The sequence below is a fragment of the Pocillopora damicornis genome, chromosome 11 (assembly GCF_964200805.1).
Source record: "Pocillopora damicornis chromosome 11, jaPocDami1.2, whole genome shotgun sequence".
NCBI classification, from domain to species: Eukaryota; Metazoa; Cnidaria; class Anthozoa; order Scleractinia; family Pocilloporidae; genus Pocillopora; species Pocillopora damicornis.
The window spans coordinates 5,512,161-5,530,370 of record NC_142680.1 but is presented as its reverse complement, the minus strand read 5'-3'; the positions used below and the strand labels follow the sequence as shown (position 1 = coordinate 5,530,370).

General features: G+C 39.3%; 2 protein-coding genes across 2 annotated transcripts; one reads left to right on the top strand and one right to left on the bottom strand.

Annotated features, from left to right (window-relative positions):
• Positions 1-624: 624 nt before the first annotated feature.
• On the bottom strand, positions 625-9,749 carry LOC113681206 (ammonium transporter Rh type B-B). Its single transcript, XM_027198283.2, has 9 exons — positions 9,191-9,749; positions 6,177-6,372; positions 5,476-5,771; positions 4,733-4,911; positions 3,900-4,037; positions 3,136-3,272; positions 2,265-2,446; positions 1,724-1,797; positions 625-1,388 (listed from the first exon to the last, which is right to left on the bottom strand). The coding sequence occupies exons 1-9, from the start codon at positions 9,357-9,359 to the stop codon at positions 1,350-1,352; spliced, it is 1,410 nt and encodes a 469-aa protein (XP_027054084.2). The 5' UTR covers positions 9,360-9,749; the 3' UTR covers positions 625-1,349.
• Positions 9,750-10,656: 907 nt separating this feature from the next.
• Positions 10,657-17,659, top strand: LOC113681184 (ammonium transporter Rh type C). Its single transcript, XM_089186968.1, has 9 exons — positions 10,657-11,082; positions 12,520-12,715; positions 13,457-13,752; positions 14,625-14,803; positions 15,222-15,359; positions 15,937-16,073; positions 16,343-16,524; positions 16,725-16,798; positions 17,339-17,659. The coding sequence occupies exons 1-9, from the start codon at positions 10,896-10,898 to the stop codon at positions 17,378-17,380; spliced, it is 1,431 nt and encodes a 476-aa protein (XP_089043094.1). The 5' UTR covers positions 10,657-10,895; the 3' UTR covers positions 17,381-17,659.
• The last annotated feature ends 551 nt before the right edge of the window (positions 17,660-18,210 follow it).

The window sequence follows — 18,210 nt, the reverse complement described above, 5'->3', positions numbered from 1 at the left end:
AAGGGAGAAATTGTCGGGAGAAATTTGATGTTAGTCACTCTGCGGGGTTAAAGGTTAGAGAGAAAAATTATCTTAGAAAGGAAAGGCTTCCAAAGGTGAAGAAAACGATTGATCTGATGAGCGACTTAATTGAAGTTTTCAAAAATGGGATTGCTTTAAGCCATTCTCGTCCTGAAGTCAAACCTTGAGACTAAGCGATCTTTCAAAATGTGCTTACACAATTAGCATACATGTCATTCGTCGTTGGAAAGTCCCATCTATGTCCTTTGTAAACAAACTTGTATGGATCGACGTGGATCGCTTTATCTTTCTGATCCCGCCTAGTTAAGGATCATCTGTGGCTGGCTTAAAGATTGACAGTGGGCAAATTATGTGTAAAGAGAAACTTTTTTGACCTCCGCGGTCGTTGTTTGCGGTCGTTGTTTGCTCTACGCAACACGGAGAGAGAGAGAGAGAGAGAGAGAGAGAGAGAGAGAGAGAGAGAGAGAGAGAGAGAGAGAGAGAGCGTGTGTTATGAAACCAACAGGGAGGGGGGTTATTACGTGACGAGACCGAACTACGGCTGAGAGAGATTCTATAGTTTCCCTTGAATGCGTATTGGACGAATATACGAAGGTAACGAAATTTGAGCAAAATCAGTTTTATCACCTCTGATTTAAAGACTAATAAAAAACTATACAGGCTTTTGGAAAATAAGTGATGAAGCCTATCATAATTTCAGTTTATCTCAAAAGTTATGCGTTTTATGATAATTTTTTGTTTACGAAAAACTAAAAATGATTTTTTTTACTCTTTCATGCATCTTAAACGTCCTTGTAATCACATTTTTATCAAATTTGATTAGAATCTTTAAAGATGGCTTGAAATGCATACTTCCGTAAACTAAATAACTGATTCCTGCTTATACCTATTCACTCGCTACTTTGCAGGCTGAAATATAAATCTGCCATCGCAGACAGATAAATCCAGTGCAGATCAACTATAGATAAAAACAGCTACATCATTAAAAGAACACTTTTCAAATATATACATATCAGCCATTGTCAAAAGAGGACTTGGGATCGTCCTTAATTTTCATTAAGGCAACACAGCGGTCAAACGCCTGCTCATGCGCTAACGTTCACGCGGCGCATTATCGTGTTTTAACGCTATCAAGCCAAGGCACTTTATAGGACTTAAAGATAATCACTTAGGCTAGTAAGTCAAGGTATCTGGAAAAGTTTTACATTTTTGATAAAGCTTAAAAAAAAAATGGCGAATCAACAGATAACACGAGATCTTGTGAAGAGGATCGCGGTTGCACCAAAATAACCACGGGAGAAAACTGGCCCAAAATCCCTTCTTGCTTGTTAAACTTTAGATACTGCTTCCGCTTCGCCATCTGGGATCTAGCGACAAACGAAAAATTAGAAAACACAGCCATATTAAACCTTATTTAAGTACTCACTGGTTACCAGAGATGTCGTTCCCCTAATTCATTGCGAGCGGGAATAGAAAACTTTATTTCCTGCCCTCAGTGGCGTAAGGGAAAGTGTAACCCTCGCTTCCCACCGTAAGGGAATAGGGGATCGTCCTATCGAGATACGAATTTACTACATGCGCAAAGAACTCTCAAGAACTGCACCTGCAGCTCGTGCACATGGATTTTCGAAAAGGGTCTGGGTCTAGCCTCCTTCCGATGTCCCACTTCTATCCCATTTACAGCATTCATCGATCATCTTACCTCCCAGTAATCACCGTCATCATACATTTGTTCCTGAGTTGGTGTGTCGCAGAACGACCCATTCACAATCATACCTAGAGAGATATGAAACGAAACTAATCACGAAACGTGCACTCCTTTATCGATTGATAACACTGTTATTGAACCAGGTCAGCGTAAAATGTCATTAATTGTCAGTATCTCGCCGCTGACGAATAGCGATATTCTGCTTAATCTTGTCCCACAGTTCATTTTTTGTTGTTGTTTAAAAATCATTATCCATAAGATATAAAGTTTTTTTTTCACTGTCGGCAGCTTTCTAAGATATGGGAATAAGTCAAAATTCTTATCACAAATAGGTCTATGCATTCTAATAAGCCCCCTACTGTTTATTTTATATTTTCCTTGGGAAACTACGAAGTCGCCTGAAGATGTATATTGAAATCATGAGGTTTCAGAGAGATGGAGTATAAAAAAACGCGGGTGTTTCATTTCCTTTGTGTAACATAGCTAAAACTACATTCAATAATAATTCCTTGTTACGGTATAATAGTTTTATTACCAGTTACAATTCCGCCGATGATAGCAACACCAATTGTGGCCACGAGACCAGCGATCTGGTAACCAGCCTGAACAGAGGCTGTGCGTTGATCTCCCGCGTTAAACTTTACACCTATATTCCTCATCTCCCAGTATTCAGTGGTGTTCATCTTTGGCGCACGCGCACTCCACACACTAAATAGACTTAAAATTGGAAAAATACGAGTCAGTTGTTGGCAGCTAGCACGGATCGTTTGCTGCTGAATCAGTTCTATAACAAAAGTCGCATTTTCTCGGTTGGTTGTTTTGACCCTTTCTACATCAACATTTGCAGTCATATTCCGCATACTGTTCTCTTTACATTCCTTATGATCCTGGCAAGGAGAATGTGGCGATCATTTTATGAACCTCTTAAATTGGTGATCATAGTCTTCATTCTCATGACCTTTACATTTGATTCAAGAGAGACACTATTGGGAGAAATTAGAAGCCAGACAATTCAATGACTATCACGACGGTGACTTCTTATTATGCATTGGAAACTGGTCAAGAAACGCGAAGAAATGACATTTTTATTATGCCCCTTTAATTACGCGGAGAAAAAAAATAAATTTCCTCCCTGACGAGTTCTGGTAGAATGAAAAAAAAAAACACTTTTTCTTTCTTTTTTAAGGTACGCACGCTTTCTATTCAGGAAAAATTAGTTCCTGTCAGGATGCGTAGTGGACGTCTATGGATCACCTTAATGTAATTAATGTCAACCACGAAGCCTTTCTCTATCGCGCACGACCGATAACGAGCAGGAGCACCCTTTAGGTCATGCGCAACAAACTCAAGGCTCTATGGTTCATTATACTTAACGTTGAGATGTTCAAAATTCTAAGATAACGTACCCATCGTATCCGTATGTCTGAAAATCAGCACTAGCCGAGACGATAGCGCCCGCAATGCCACCAAAGATTCCCGGCATTCCATGCAAGTTGTTCACACCGCAAGTGTCATGGATTTTAGTAAAACTCGTCAACAATGGCTAGAGATTGAATAAAGACATTAGAAAATAACTATGTTTTGCCCTTAGCACTCAGAAGAATATAACCTGCAGTTTATTTATTAGCACTCATATCAATATGCATATTCTCCTTACTGCTAGCCGTACGTTTACTGTGGCACCGACTTGGAGACTGTTTTAAAAAATTGCAGGGATTTCTTAGTTGGCGATCATTTCTTTCATTTCATGACCTAAATGTTTGATTCAGCCGTGATACTGAAAGGGGAAATCAGGTCTCAGTTACTCCTAAGGGTTAATGGATTAATTTAACATTGCGCGTCGGTATCGGAAAATCTCCAGAATTCTCTGAAAGATTTTCCTCCACAATCAGCATGAAAATGAAATCTGATTTTAATCTTCGAGATTTTGAAATTTCATCTAGGGGAAATTCGAGTTAGTATGGAATAAAGCCAAATACATAACGTCACTAGCAGCAGAAACAAAAATAGAAACGTCGGTTAGCACGAGCACATTGTTTTCTTTGTAATTTCTGATTTGCGCGATTTTCTTTGTAATTCAGTTTTCGTGATTTGCGCGGTTATGTTTTGACCTTCCAAAAACGCTCAGAGATAATCAAGATACAACACAAAACAACCTGTTTTTGCTCACACTAATGTATACGTATCCCACAGTGCTCAATGCTCCGGCACAAGAACCAATCAGAAGAGCTCCAAAAGGATTGATTGCCATGTTGGACACTGTTCCCACAGCAACGCCACCAGCAAGTGTTGCGTTTTGAACATGAACCTTAAACGTAGAGAAAGCTGTGATTAGATTCGGTGATAGCAATGAACAATTTTCAATTGAGTGTCGAAACTAATCTGGGGTTGTTTTGGTTTTGCTCTACTTTGCTGTGTGATTGGTCCTGGAAACTCATACTACTCTCTCAGCCAATCAGATGCAAACTAGGACCAATCACGACTTGGTCTGGTCGCCAGCGTTTTCCCGCGCTTTAGGCAGTTTAGTTGGTTTTATTTCTATTTCCCCTTGGGTTGTTTTGGTTTTGCTTTACTTCGCTCTGTGGTTGGTCCAGAAAACTCGTACCACTCTCTCAGCCAATTAGATACCGGTTGCCAACGTTTCCCACGCTTTAGGCAGTTTGGTTGGTTTTTTATCTTCCATTGGCTGTTAAAACTGTTCTCTGTTCCTCTGAACGGCCACCGCGACTACTTTGATTTTGGTTTTAAGGGTTTTTAATTTCAATTCAACTGGCCTTTCACGCCAAAATCACGGTAATCAGGAATAACTTAAAACAGTGATGGCGCATTCTCTTGAAATATTCATCGACATCACCATATCGAAGTACTAGCGCTTGATTTGCGTCTTTCTTAAGTCCCCGTTTATCTCACTGAAATATTTTGCAATCATCTACAGTCAAAAGAAGAATCAAGAGGAAGACAAATTTTTCTCAGTTTGCATAAAAATCACAATAGTTTCTTCACCATGCTAAGCCTCCATTTTCCTCCACTTCTCTGAAACATGGGCGACAAAACGAATGTGGTGACGCAAGCAGCGGTCAGGGAGAAATATGTGTTGATAATAGAACGTTGCTGAGCAACGTAATCCGGAGGCAGCAGAGCAGCGTTGAAACTGGGCCAGAACAACCACAGGAATACAGTACCTGAAAATGATTTTAAAATGCATCAGAATGTATGATGTAGTGATATAGAATACCTAAGTTTCAGAACCAAAGTGGGGGTTGTGGCACAAACTGAAATGTATCGAATGGCAGTTATGTCTCTCATAATAACAATAACAGTGATTTGAAGTCCTGATGTTACTCTTATTGATACTATCGATATTTTTGAAACAGCTTTCGTTTTCTCCACCAAATATCATAAGTCTCCTTCACAGCTGATCTTTGTGACGTGACGCAGCGCTTCTCTCAAACGTTTCGTTTCATCACACAGCACGGCTGCGAAGAATACTGATCATACACAGCATGTCAGATTTGTAACTATGTATCTGACGTGCGTGGTCGCGCAATTCGTTTCTTGAAACATTGCGTGACTTCTATAAGACCAACTAGATATTCATGCATCAAGCAATCTTTCACGCAATCTCGTGACTCGGGAATCATGTAATGTTGGGGATCTTTTGACACTGACTAGTATCGAGGCACGTAATTACACTAATACGCTAGTGAAAGTGCGGATGAAAACACTAGACAACCTCAAAATCTTACCAATCATGGCAAAAATATCTGATTGATAATCGGACGCTTCTTTTGGACTGTCCAACGAATCCTCATTGTATAACACTCGTGACAAAGCCAAGCCGAAATACGCGCCAAAGGTGTGAATGACTATGGACCCCCCTGCGTCTGCGTACTTCAGATATTTGACAGCAATCAAATTATTGACTCCGTAGAACACAACTTCCATGATACCGATGACCAGCAGTTGCAAGCGGCTCACTTTTCCTAGAACCGCTCCGAAAGTGATGAGAACTGCAGCGGCAGCAAACTCTGCGCCGATTAAACTACGTGGAATAAGAGAAAGAGGAGGCATGAGTCGAGTTAAATACACTTCCTTCGAGTCTAAATTAGAGTCTAAATACAGGAAGCACTGAAGCAGAGAATGTTGTTCCTTCACAAAGCTTCATCTAAAGCGTGACTAGCCTTACAATATCACCACTGAACCAAGCATAAAGGAAATGTTCACCAGTTTAAGAAGCTCTTGATTGTTAAACAAATTCTCCTTGTCAGCGCCTCAGAAAATGTATAGAGCACGGTATGGAGAATATGCATGCTGATGTCGAGGTGTAAGGAGTTAATTCTTACTCCCTCTCACGATATCAGACCTGACATATTGCTTAATATTTTCTCTTAAAAGCTAGTTTTACCAATAGTTTGAAAGCGTGAAAGACGAAGATGTCTTAACTTACGTTTGCATGCTAACTTTGATGTTATCGTTCCCGTCCAAACAGATCTGGTTAAAGAAACCATTTATAATTGTACTCCACTGAGCGACGAGGGCAGCAATAAAGAAATTGTATCCCACAGAACCATATCCATACTTCTTCAGGAAGGTCATCAGAAAACCAAACCCGATGTAGATCATAACATGGACATCTTGAAATACTGTTAAAGAAAACAGAAGTTAAGTTACATTTCTGAACAGGATTCCATTTAATTGGCTTCTTACAGGGGTCAAGATTGTATGTCTAGAGATTTCAGCTAATTCATGTGAGATTGGTCATTATTTATAGCCGGAGGATGGGGCACGGGGGGGGGGGGGGGAACGGAGTTAGAGGATTTTGATTATGTCATGATAAAACTTTCCTGATCCTCCCATAGGGCTCTGTAATATTTATATCATCTTCTCTTCCCACCCCCCCACCCCCCCGCCCCCCTTACTGATACTTAAAAGGTAGTCTATTTTCTATATTCCCCCATTAATCGAACCTCGGAATGAGGAATCGAACCTCGGAATGAGGAATCGAACCTCGGAATGAAGAATCGAACCTCGGAAAATAACACTTCAAATCGTGTTATTCTAAAATCAAGCGTAAAAAAAATTGTCTGGCTTCAGCTCCACTCCCAAATCAAATTAACATCAATAAAAAAAAAGAAAAGCGAGAAAAATGTTTTCGTTATGAAAGCTCTGCTTACATTATTACCCTGTTGGCGACGACTGATTCCCGTCCTTTCCCTCTGAAAGCCAGGTACCCCCCCCCCCAAAAAAAAATACACCCCATTGCCCGCTCCCCCACCCCCCAGCGATATATCATGAATGGTCCCTAAACGTACTTTAACTACATCAATCACCCTACCCTCCCTCGGCAACTGAAGAATATAAGGAGCGATTTTTTATAAATATCATCATTAATAGTATTACTATCATTATCGTTTTTATTGTTTTTTTTTTTCAGTCCAACCGGGTCAAATGAATGTTGTATATGACGACTTTTTATGTGAATAACCGACCACCCAAGAGTATAAACTAAATACCCCGCAGAGTGCGTTTTCAGTAAGTGCCGCAAATCCAAATTCAAAGTATTTACATCAGCCAATCAGATGACAGGTAAACATCACAAGTGAACTAAGAGTAAAGACATGTAACCTAGCGAAAGCGCGGTAAAACACGAGTGAGCAATCGTTTTGGAGCGCTTTTTGAATAATTATCGTAAAACTACACTTAATTAGAGCGACAAATCAGAGAGAGAAATAGTCATGATGAGCAACTGAGAACTCATGTCGAAAAAAAGCAAACTGTTTCAGCGCGGAAAAACACGGTAGATTAAAGAGGTTTATATTTTGCATCTGATTAGTTGATCGCATGAAGAGCTCGTTTCTTAGTCAATCATAGTTGATGAATGGGGAGTGTAAGACCAAAGTTCAAACGAAGAACATGTTGATTGAAGAATAAGATTGCATTTCTCACAAGCATTTCACGAGTAACTCGATTGTTTACCGACCCTAACAATGCCAGAACTCCCATTCAGTATTAAATATTAAAGCAACGTCCAAATAGGAAAGCGAAAACCCTTTACGTCGGGGTTTCTGCTCTCGGATAATCCAAATTTTAGCGACATCACATTGTTGTTTTGCGTATGAAGGCTATGAAAAGTTCAAAGCTTTGAAACAAGTGTGACGCCCAATGGTTTAGGTTATTTTTAACTCCCATGAGTGACCAAGACAGAATTTCTCCTGACGATATTATTACAATACATTGCAGACAAGTGATGAGAATTTAGAAAAATACCAGGGGAATTATTGGTTGATCCAGTACCGAATTCTCCGAACTACCACCATAAGAGTTGTATCGCAGACAGCAAGGGGAATTTCTAATGATATCTTGGGAGTGAAAAAGTAAAAAATTTCTCGATGTGTTTATTTGTTTTGGGGGTTTTCCCAAAATGAGCTTTACTAAATGATTTAATTTATTGAACATGTCATGAGATGAACGTGACCGGGCTGTTACGTAAATCGTGTTCCTGTGAAAATCTCATGACCAAGGAAAGTTAGATGGAACGAGATAAAATTTTTTTAGATTCCATCGTTTCCTTCCTACTAATATCCATTGGCAAGGCAGAAGTCTTCTCTGATGAAACAATGGTGAAGTTCATTTCTAGGTTATCGCTGATCCTCACGTGACGTGACGAAGTTTACAATATGACCTGTGCCACACGCTCTGAGGGTTCCTGCCTTATTTGGAAAAAGTCACGTCGTCTTTTTTCATTCATATAGTGCTTACCCAAACGCAACCACTTTGATGCTCTAAATTTTTTCAAAATAGCTCCCTTTTTGCGTTCTCTTCTGTTTCTTTGTTCTTCGACGATTTCGTACCGATATTAAGCAATTTCACCAAACCTGATGACTTGTTTTATTCTGTTGATAGAATAAAACAAGTCAAGTTGTTTACGTGTCACGACTTAAGTGATTTTAGGATACTCGTGACAACGAAATGAAACGTCTCCACACCTCATTGCATGTAAATATAATCTTTTGGCGCGATTCCCAGAGATAAACTTTTGAACTGATTAACAAGAGATGTCGCTTGTACTTTTGAGTGCTTTTTAATCAAGAATTGAAATCGTTCTAGGTCTAAACTTTTTGAAACCAACTTCAAAACGTTGAGAAAGATGTTTATTTTGTCTTGTCACGAATGTTGGGTAGAGAAAAACTCTGAGTACCCCGATGAGGAAATTGAACCTCAGAAATAACACTTCAAAACGTGTTTTTCTAAAATGAAGCGTAAATAAAATTGTCTAGATTCAGCTGCACTCCTAAATCAAATTAACAACAACAACAAAAAGAAAACAACGAAAATGTTTTCGTCATGAAAGCTATGTTTACATTGGATCGTCTACGTTCTACTTACTGATTCGTGATGTTTCAAGTCAAGAAATTGTTTTATCTTCATGTCAAGAGAAAGATAAGTGAAAATGGCACTTACATGGATAATATGTACGAACATCATTCTCCTTAGACCCTTCAGAAGTAAAGTTAAAGGTGCTGTGTTTAATAGACGGAGTAGCGTCGTCGCCATATCTCACCAGAACGGAGAACGACACCAGAAGTAGAGTTTGGAAGAGACCACTGATGAGAGAAAATTTGAAGCCCATGTTAGCTCCAGGCGTACAGCTCTGTTCTGTAGGACTATTACGAAGAGACTGATAGAGGGGTGCGACTTAAGGCAGGTCTAAATCTGTACAAAGTTCTACAGTGGAATGAAATATTTTTTGGCGACTAATTCCAGTTCCGATCCAGGGTTAAATAGTCTCCATTAGCCCCTCAGGTACAGAGCACGTGAAGATTGTTGCTCTTCAGAAGGGGTGTAGTCTCATTCCTCTCAGACAAAGAGGATTCAGAGCTAGGAATAGCTTTGAGCATAAAGGTTAATTTCCACACAAAACCATTAGTGGTATAAGAAAGATTTCATTGGTATTACTCGTTTTTTCTTTCACAAATTGTCAGTCATCGTTTAAGCTCTGAAAATTGGACTCAAAATCCTTGTTGATCTTTGAAATTAGATGAATTTATTTCTAAAGTGCATGGAAAGCTTGTAATACGTACCCGAACAAACCTGTTTTTTTTTTATGTCCAGCACGTTACGATGGACCTTAGACCTTGGAACTTGAGTCCTCCTCTCTTGGGTACCTAAATAGATTCCTCGTCCTATGGGTACCCCCGTGAGCTCCTAGCCAAACATGATCCGTGTGCGTGACAATGCTGTATATATCTTTACAATATCGTTATAAGAATATACAAGAATTGGATATTTTTGTCTATGTATGTTTCGCTCTTGTGACAAGCCTCTAAGAAATATTGATTATTTAACAATTGATGTCCCTTTTAGTCGTACAGAAACTTTAAAGAATTCTTTTTTTTACTCGGGTTTGTTGCGCATGGAACGAATTATCTCTCAGCATTAGGGTATCTAACTAACACCTTACCACTCTTTCGCAAGAAATTGTTTATTAATTTTGATAATAAGTTCAGTGTCATTTTTTTAATCGTAATTATTTTATTTCTATTTTGAGCTTAAAGCATTTTTTAACACTGATTTTTAACTTAGTAAATCAACGAGGCAGTTTATTTTAAGGGATCTTAAGCTGTCCTCAAATTGATTGAATTGACGGGCTCAATTTAATTAATTTGGAATTTGTATTAACGATTAAAGATTTAAGTTTAAAGAGCAAATTGCTCTTTACCTCTCCTCTGTCACAAGATATTTCATGTGACTTTTCACCTTTTTATTTTATAGAAACGTTACATGAAAATTCAATATGCTCACGGAAGTCCGTTAACGGGTAATTATTGGAAAAACCGTTAATTAAATTGACCTTTTTCTCTGAGGTTGTCTTCTGTTTCCTAATGTCACAAATCCATTTTTTTTTTTGCGCTTTTTTGAAAAATAACAGTTATGATGAATCTCTAAAATGCCAGGAAGTATTGTAATATCCTGACAGTGCCCATTATATTTTTTCCTTTTCTGTAGGCGGCAAACAGAAAAGCAAACAAGTTTCGCTTTGCCTTACTTGTCCAGAAGCGCAGAGTACAAATTCTGTACCAGGCCTCTAGATTACTCGCACAAAAACTGGGCCATGTCTCTGATGCCCCTTGAGCCTTAGTACAGTTGAAGTCGCAAAGACCTGAAAATGGGTCTGAAATTTTCAGTAACCTGTGGGCTCTTCGAGCTGATGCTGTTGACCCTGTTTGCTGTTCTGGTTAAATATGGGGAGCGTGCTATGCCCCCATCGCGACGAATAAGCCAGGACGTAAACAAAAGCTCTGAAGTACACGTTCACACGGGTCCTGAGAATGATGTGCCGATTCTCTATCCTTGTAAGTGAAATGTGCATCGTTATCTCTCTAATACTTAGGATAAAGAGGAGCCGCATTGTACTGTTTGGTCCTTACCCTACAAAGTGACACAAATTTTTTTTCACGAAATAAGTCGAACACGTTTTGTCCTCATGTTCCGTCACCCTTCAGTAAGTCAGTGTTTTTCTTTTTAAGAAACAGTGAGGCCCAGCATAAAGTTCGCTATGGTTCAATGATAAAAAACAGGGGCGCGAAACGCGAAAGTCTGAAGTTCGATTCCTCAAGGGGACTCTGAAATTTTTCTTGGACCTACGCTAAAGACAAGACGAAAAAACATCCTTCTTTAACGTTAAAGGATTGATAAGAATGAAAATTATTTACTTGAAATAGAATAACAAAATCATTCAGCTGAGATGAATTTAAGCTATCGACACTTGCGTTCTATTAGTCGGGTTGGCTGACCTTAATTTTCAAAAACTTGCGCAAGGACCGTATAAACTTTAGCGTGAAAAGAGTTTTTGACGTTTTTAGATGAAACACACAGTTGGACAGTTTCTGTAGTAAACGATAGTCACTTGCTGGAACATGTAGTAAAATCACCGGTAGAAAGATTATTGTTACAATTTTCCTTTTGTCTTGTCATATAAATTTTTAAATTGTATTTAAGAGGACAAAAGAACCATGTCAGATTTTTCATTTTATTTTCAAAGCAAAATTTATCTATCATGATCTATCAGTAGCTTGAGTGCTTTCTTTTCTATTTACATGATGCCGGCTTTCACCGTCTCATTACTTATGTCCACTGCTTCGTGAAACCACGTTTTTCTGGTCGATCTGGGTCCCATGATCAACCCGCAAGAGTCTCATGATCACCAGTCAAAACCGCGAAAAGACTCGTATTTGTTACCACGATACTTACTCTTTTCTTGTGATCGATGTAAGGCACAATTCCGTAACTTAGAGATATATTTTCCTTCCCAAGGGGACATGGAGGATATTACATCGCCGCGCGTGCACGCGGATACAAATTGTATCTTCGAGTATTCGAACACCCTCGCCTCGCGCTCACTTTTACGCGCGCGAAGGCTCTTGCTTCCACACACAGCTCTTGTTCGGTTTGCTCCTGTGCGCGTGTGTTTATAATGGATACATGCTCGCCTGGCGCAAAACCACGCGCACGTCTTAGCCTTTGACCTTTATTACTTCTCAAAGAAAATTGGTTCAACTTTTTCCTTTTTTAATTCTTCTGCTTTAATCTGTTCCTTAATTTTAGTTTCGATTGAGGAGATAGATCAAACATTCGAGACAGCATTCAGTCATATTCGCAAACGTGTCGAAAGTCGTCAAAAATACACCGTTACACGTCATGTTTTCAACTGTTATCATGATTGTTTCGCTTTTCTTGCTGTCTCGCTTCATTTTTTTTTTTTCTGACGTGTCTTCTGTTTCCTTCTACAGTCTTTCAGGATGTTAACGTTATCGTCTTTTTTGGCGTTGGTTTATTGATGACCTTCCTAAAGAAGTATGGTTATAGTGGTGTGGGATACAACTTCTTCATCGCTGCCCTCCTTTCCCAATGGGGTGCAATTGTAAATGGCTGTTTTAATCAGATTTACGTCGATGGAAAAGACCACATTGAAATTGGTCTAAGAAGGTATGTATAGGTAATCAAATGATTTCTGGTGCAATTTAGAATAAATAGACACGAGTAAATTTTTTTCAAAGACTAAAAAAATTTACAAATGTTTATTTATTCCAAATTGCACGAGAATAATCATATGATTACGTAATAACAATATACATGAAAAAATACGAGATAGCTTGTCATAATTATGTAAAAGCAAAGCGCGCACATCAAGTGCAAAAATAATTTATTCAAACCCTGCAAGTGACATGGTACTTTCGGTCAAAACAACCGCGTACGATCTAAGCAATGATATACAATGATATTTTCACATATTTAAGGCGTAAGAAAGTTCAAAGTCCGGCTAAACAATTCAAGGAGTTGTTCAGTCTGGTTTGTTACTTCTTTGCACTGAATTAACCCTCTTCTGCATTGAATTACCTGAAAACTGCATTTATCTTAACCAATCAGAATTGAGTAATTTTTTCATGTATTTTGTTAGTGCCAAAAAGATCCAAAAGTCGTATTTCACCGTTTATTCTCTATAAAGACTTTATTAGCAGGCTAAGTGCAAAATGAATATTTTTTCTTTTTCTTGCTGTGCCCTATAGAAAGTATTGAAATTAAGTTTACTAATCTACCCACCATGTTGTCTTGCATAATTAAAGGTATAAATGTGTGAGAGTGGAACAAATAGGCTCGCAGCCCGTGCATAATTACGAATGCAACGATTTACTTCTTATGCTTTCGCTTCGTCTGATTTCAATGCAGTTTGATAAGCGCGGAGTATGCCGCCGTTACTGTCCTCATCAGCTTTGGAGTGGTCTTGGGAAAAGTGAGCCGCCTGCAACTACTTGTCATCGGTATCCTGGAAATATTATTCTATGCCGTCAATAATTTGTTGGCAGTCAAATATCTGAAGTACTCCGACGCAGGAGGGTCCATATTCTTGCATGCGTTTGCGGCGTATTTCGGTTTAGCCTTGTCGTGGATACTTTACAATGAAAATTCTTTGGACAATTATAATGAAGGATCCAGTTACCATTCAGATATTTCTGCTATGATTGGTAAGATATAAAGGTATTATCCTGAAACAATTCTCTAGGTATTTGCTTAAATATGTCACAGCAGTCACACATACGACAAATTGAATCGTATTTGGCTCAGCTTACAGAGCAGCTGTTGTTTCTATGTGTTTTTCAAAAGGGAATAGCGCGGGAAATACGCGCGTAAGATGCACGGAGTGCGAGCAAATCAACCGCCAAACCCCTACTCGAGCCCCGTCCACATCCCCTCTTGTCTGAAACTGCAACAACTTACACTAGCACTTACCCCTGACTCGTCTCCAGTCATCTCCGAGGGAAGCACTCAGGGGTGAATTAAGAAATAGCCACCTTACCTCCTCCTCTTTGTCGCCTGTCACAACGTCCCGTATCTATTTCTCTCGCGATTCTAAAGACCGAAAACAGACTGGAGATGAATCAACATTCGCCATTGCTTGAGTCAACTTTCGATCACTGACAGACATAAAAAGACCGCAAATGTCGTTTGCAATCCAATATCTGATCAAACCTCTAAGTTTTGTGACTATCTATGTTGGGTAATTTTGTAGTATCAACTGAGTTGATAACGTAAATTGGCCATCGTAAAGAGTTACATAGCTGACGTTTCGAGCGCTAGCTCTTTGCCAGAACAAATGACGAAGGGCTATGCTAGAAACGTCAACTTTGAAACTCTTAATGGTGGCCAATTTACGTTATCAACTCAGTTGATACTACTTAATTACCCTGTTATACTCTCCCACCGATGCAACACCACAGTTTCTTTAGAAACTTACCCCCTTTATCCATTCTACAACATGCGCTTCAACTGGAAGGAGATTTTAACAAATATATTCGTTGCTGGTAAACCCGAAATCGTAAACTATGTTATATCTCAGGTACGCTATTCTTGTGGTTACTCTGGCCCAGTTTCAACGCTGCGTTACTGCCTCCAGATTACGTCGCCCAACATCGCTCCATCATCAACACTTACTTCTCCTTAACTGCATCCTGTGTTGTGGTTTTTGTGCTGTCGCCTATCTTTCAGAGAAGTGGCGGTAAATGGAAAATAAGTATGGTGAGAAAAAAATTAGTCCTTTCGATTCTTAGAGCTCGCGACACGGTTGCGCCTAAAGCGGGAGGGAAGATTGGGTGATTAATGTGACCTCCTATCGGTCAATAAAAAGGGATAATTATATAAAAACTGAACAACAACAAACCAGTATGCTCGACCACTACGATGTTAGTTCAAGATCTTTCTCCCGGGTGGGGCCTCAAACTATTCACAATTCTTGCAATATGATAAACAAATGCACCCACAAGTCGTTCAAACTTTGGCAAGAAAAAATACGTTTGAAGAACCCTGATAATTTTAACTAGAGACTCGTTTAGTAAAATATGAAAAAATGGAGAAGATTCACTAAATAAATGGTTACAAAATTTGTAGCAGTGTACATATTTTGAAGTTTTAAAAGCAGCTGCTTTCTTTTTTTTAGGTTCATGTTCAAAACGCTAGTCTGGCCGGCGGCGTTGCCGTGGGAACAACATCTAACATGTTTTTGACACCTTTCGGAGCTCTTTTAATTGGTTGTTGCGCCGGAGCACTGAGCACTGTGGGATTTTCCTATTTGACAGTAAGCAAAATGAATGTGTTTGATTTTAGATAACACGTCTACTTACTTAGTGTAATCACAGCAGCCTATTTAAAACAACCTGAGATAAAACGCAATATCCCTTACTTTTTCTTTGTCATTTTAAGTTTTTTTCCTGAACATGTACAAGAAAGGTTACTTTCCGCAACCTCGAACCCAGGCTGCATCCAAAGGAATGGACTTGTGCTGACATAACACTGTGATTTTACCCTGGTTAATAATAACCTCCCTTTTCTTGAACCACACCTGGGGATCTCTAAGGGAAGGTCGAAACGATTATTTACCGGCCTGGAGGTCCGCACGGTGAAAAACTGTGAACAAAGTCTGAGAAATGCTCCCTGAGGCCACACGTCGGGGGCAACATTTTTAAGTCCACGCTAAGTGTGCAGTATTTGTTACCATGACCTGTCAGAGAATGAATCAAAAGGCTGTACTCTATAAAGTCTCTTTCTTGTGAAACTAAAGCAATCAAGAGGTGTTTTAATGTAATGTTGAGTGCAAAATCTTGTCAACATATAAAAGCTAATCTTTCTATTTTCAACTCTTACCTCATCCGTAGTCATTCTTAGCCAAGTCTCTCAAAATCCATGACACATGCGGTGTGCACAACTTGCATGGAATTCCGGGAATTTTCGGCGGCATTGCGGGCTCAATTATTACTGCGCTTGCACAAGTTGACTCATACGGATACGAAGGGTTTGTAGTTTCCTCTCTTTTGCGACAGATTTTGTATACATTGCCACTCAGAAAACCAAACCTGACGTGACAAAGCAGCCAATCTGAACGAAGAGAAATATCACACACGAGCCAATGAGAACTCGATATACAAACATATCCTGAGCGCGGGAAAACGTGGGTGACCATGTCGTGAATGGTTAAGTTTTCCATCTTCTTGGCTGAGTGGGTGAAGAGTGTTTTTTCATTCCATTCCGCACTACTCTCGACACGTTCTCTTTTATTTTCAGTCTATTCAGTGTGTGGGGTGCGCGAGCTCCGAAGGTGAACTCAATTGAATACTGGGAGCTGAAGAATATGAGTGTGAAGTTTGATGTGGGAGATGAACGCTCAGCCTTTGTTCAGGCTGGTTACCAGGTCGCTGGTATTATGGTTACTTTAGCCATCTCTATCTTTGGAGGAATTGTGACTGGTAAAAATTTTTTAGTGATATCAGTTTTATCGAAAAACAGAAACGAAGCAATGCGGTGGGTGACTGAAAAGCTGTACCAACATGCTTCAACAAGTCTCAGTTACTCCGAAAGTTGCCATTAGAGATTAAAATTGATTTCCTAAAAGCGACCCTCATTATGAAATAGACTCGACATATTCAAACTGATTTTCTCTATTTAGGTTTGATTGTTAAAAGAGAGATCTTTGATCCACCAGCTGAAGAACAATTGTTCGATGATGAGGATTTTTGGGTGGTGAGTGTGTATTGAGGCTTGATAACTGTTGAAATTCGGTACTAATCACTTATGTGTAACAAGGGTCTAAAGTACACGAGAGGGAATGAGACCGATACTCGACCCAAGCCTCTTTTTTGTGCGCTTTGTGTTTTATACACATGGGCGAGAACTAGACACCACGAAATTTGCAAAGCTCTGTGTTATAATTAACACTCATTGACCGATGTGGAGGTGAATGGTGGTGGGTATGTAGCAAGTTGCAATGCGGCGAGATAAATATCCACCACTTTCACCAACACTGAGGTGAATAATTGTGTTAGTATATACCAGACAGAAACAAAAAAAAAATAGTTTATATTGCCAACATACCAAAAAATGGATGGAAATTTAATTGTCGACGCGCGATTTTGTCTCTTTGGCTACTCGGAGGTGAATAGTACTTATTAATCACTTCCGAACCGGCCAATCAGCGCGCACGAAAAGAACTATTCACCTTTGAGGTACAGTATATACTAATTATTCATTCTTAACATTAGCATTTGTTTCTTTTCCTGACAGCTCCCACAGAAACATATTGAGGGATACGAAAACATTGATTGAATCAAGATGAGCCGGCTGTAACTCTTGCTCTGGGGCGCTTTGCCTATCACTATTCATTAGTTACATTGATTTTGTGTAACTAGACAATTACTATTTGAATTTTTATCTTGTGTATTACAATTTGATTTTTGTAGTTTTGACTTCCCTTATGTAAGACAATCAAGAACATGTTAATATGTCTAACTGTTAAGTTTTCCTTTTTTTTCTGAATTTTTCGAACGTCAATAAGAGTGTTTGCTATGGAGCTTTGTAAAATACAGTGCTATCTTTTCTGTTTCAGTGCTGTCTCTCTGTCGTTTAACTGCAAAATCATGCGTATATTTGGAAGGCCCATTTATGATACATTTAGATAGCGCATTCTCTATATTAGTAAATATACTCTGATGCACTTTAAAACATTTTGCGGAGGACTTTGGCCAGACTGCCTTAGGAGGTTTACAATTTTAGAAAGGAAATTTTGCAGGTGCCCCCAATTTAGGAATTTTTGGACACAAACCCAGACCAAAAGTTACGTTCCCTACTCTTTGCGAGAAGAGATTGGGTTCTTTTACGTTCCCACTTTGATCTTATCCTGCCAATCCTTTAGTTGGCCTTTTCCTGTAAAGGGACTAAGTTTAAGAATGAGAAATGGTTGGGGAGAAGAAGGGGATAAGATTTTAGTCACTCTTAGGGGTGAAAGGGTTAACTTCCCCCCCCCCCCCGGGTAAACTCGGGCATTTAAACATTTGACGATTGGTTTGTTCAAATTCCCGCCCCCATGGAGTAAAAATTGTGTCCAAATGTCTCACCCAATTTTTTCGTAAAAGGCAAAAACAGCGACCGTGACTTTC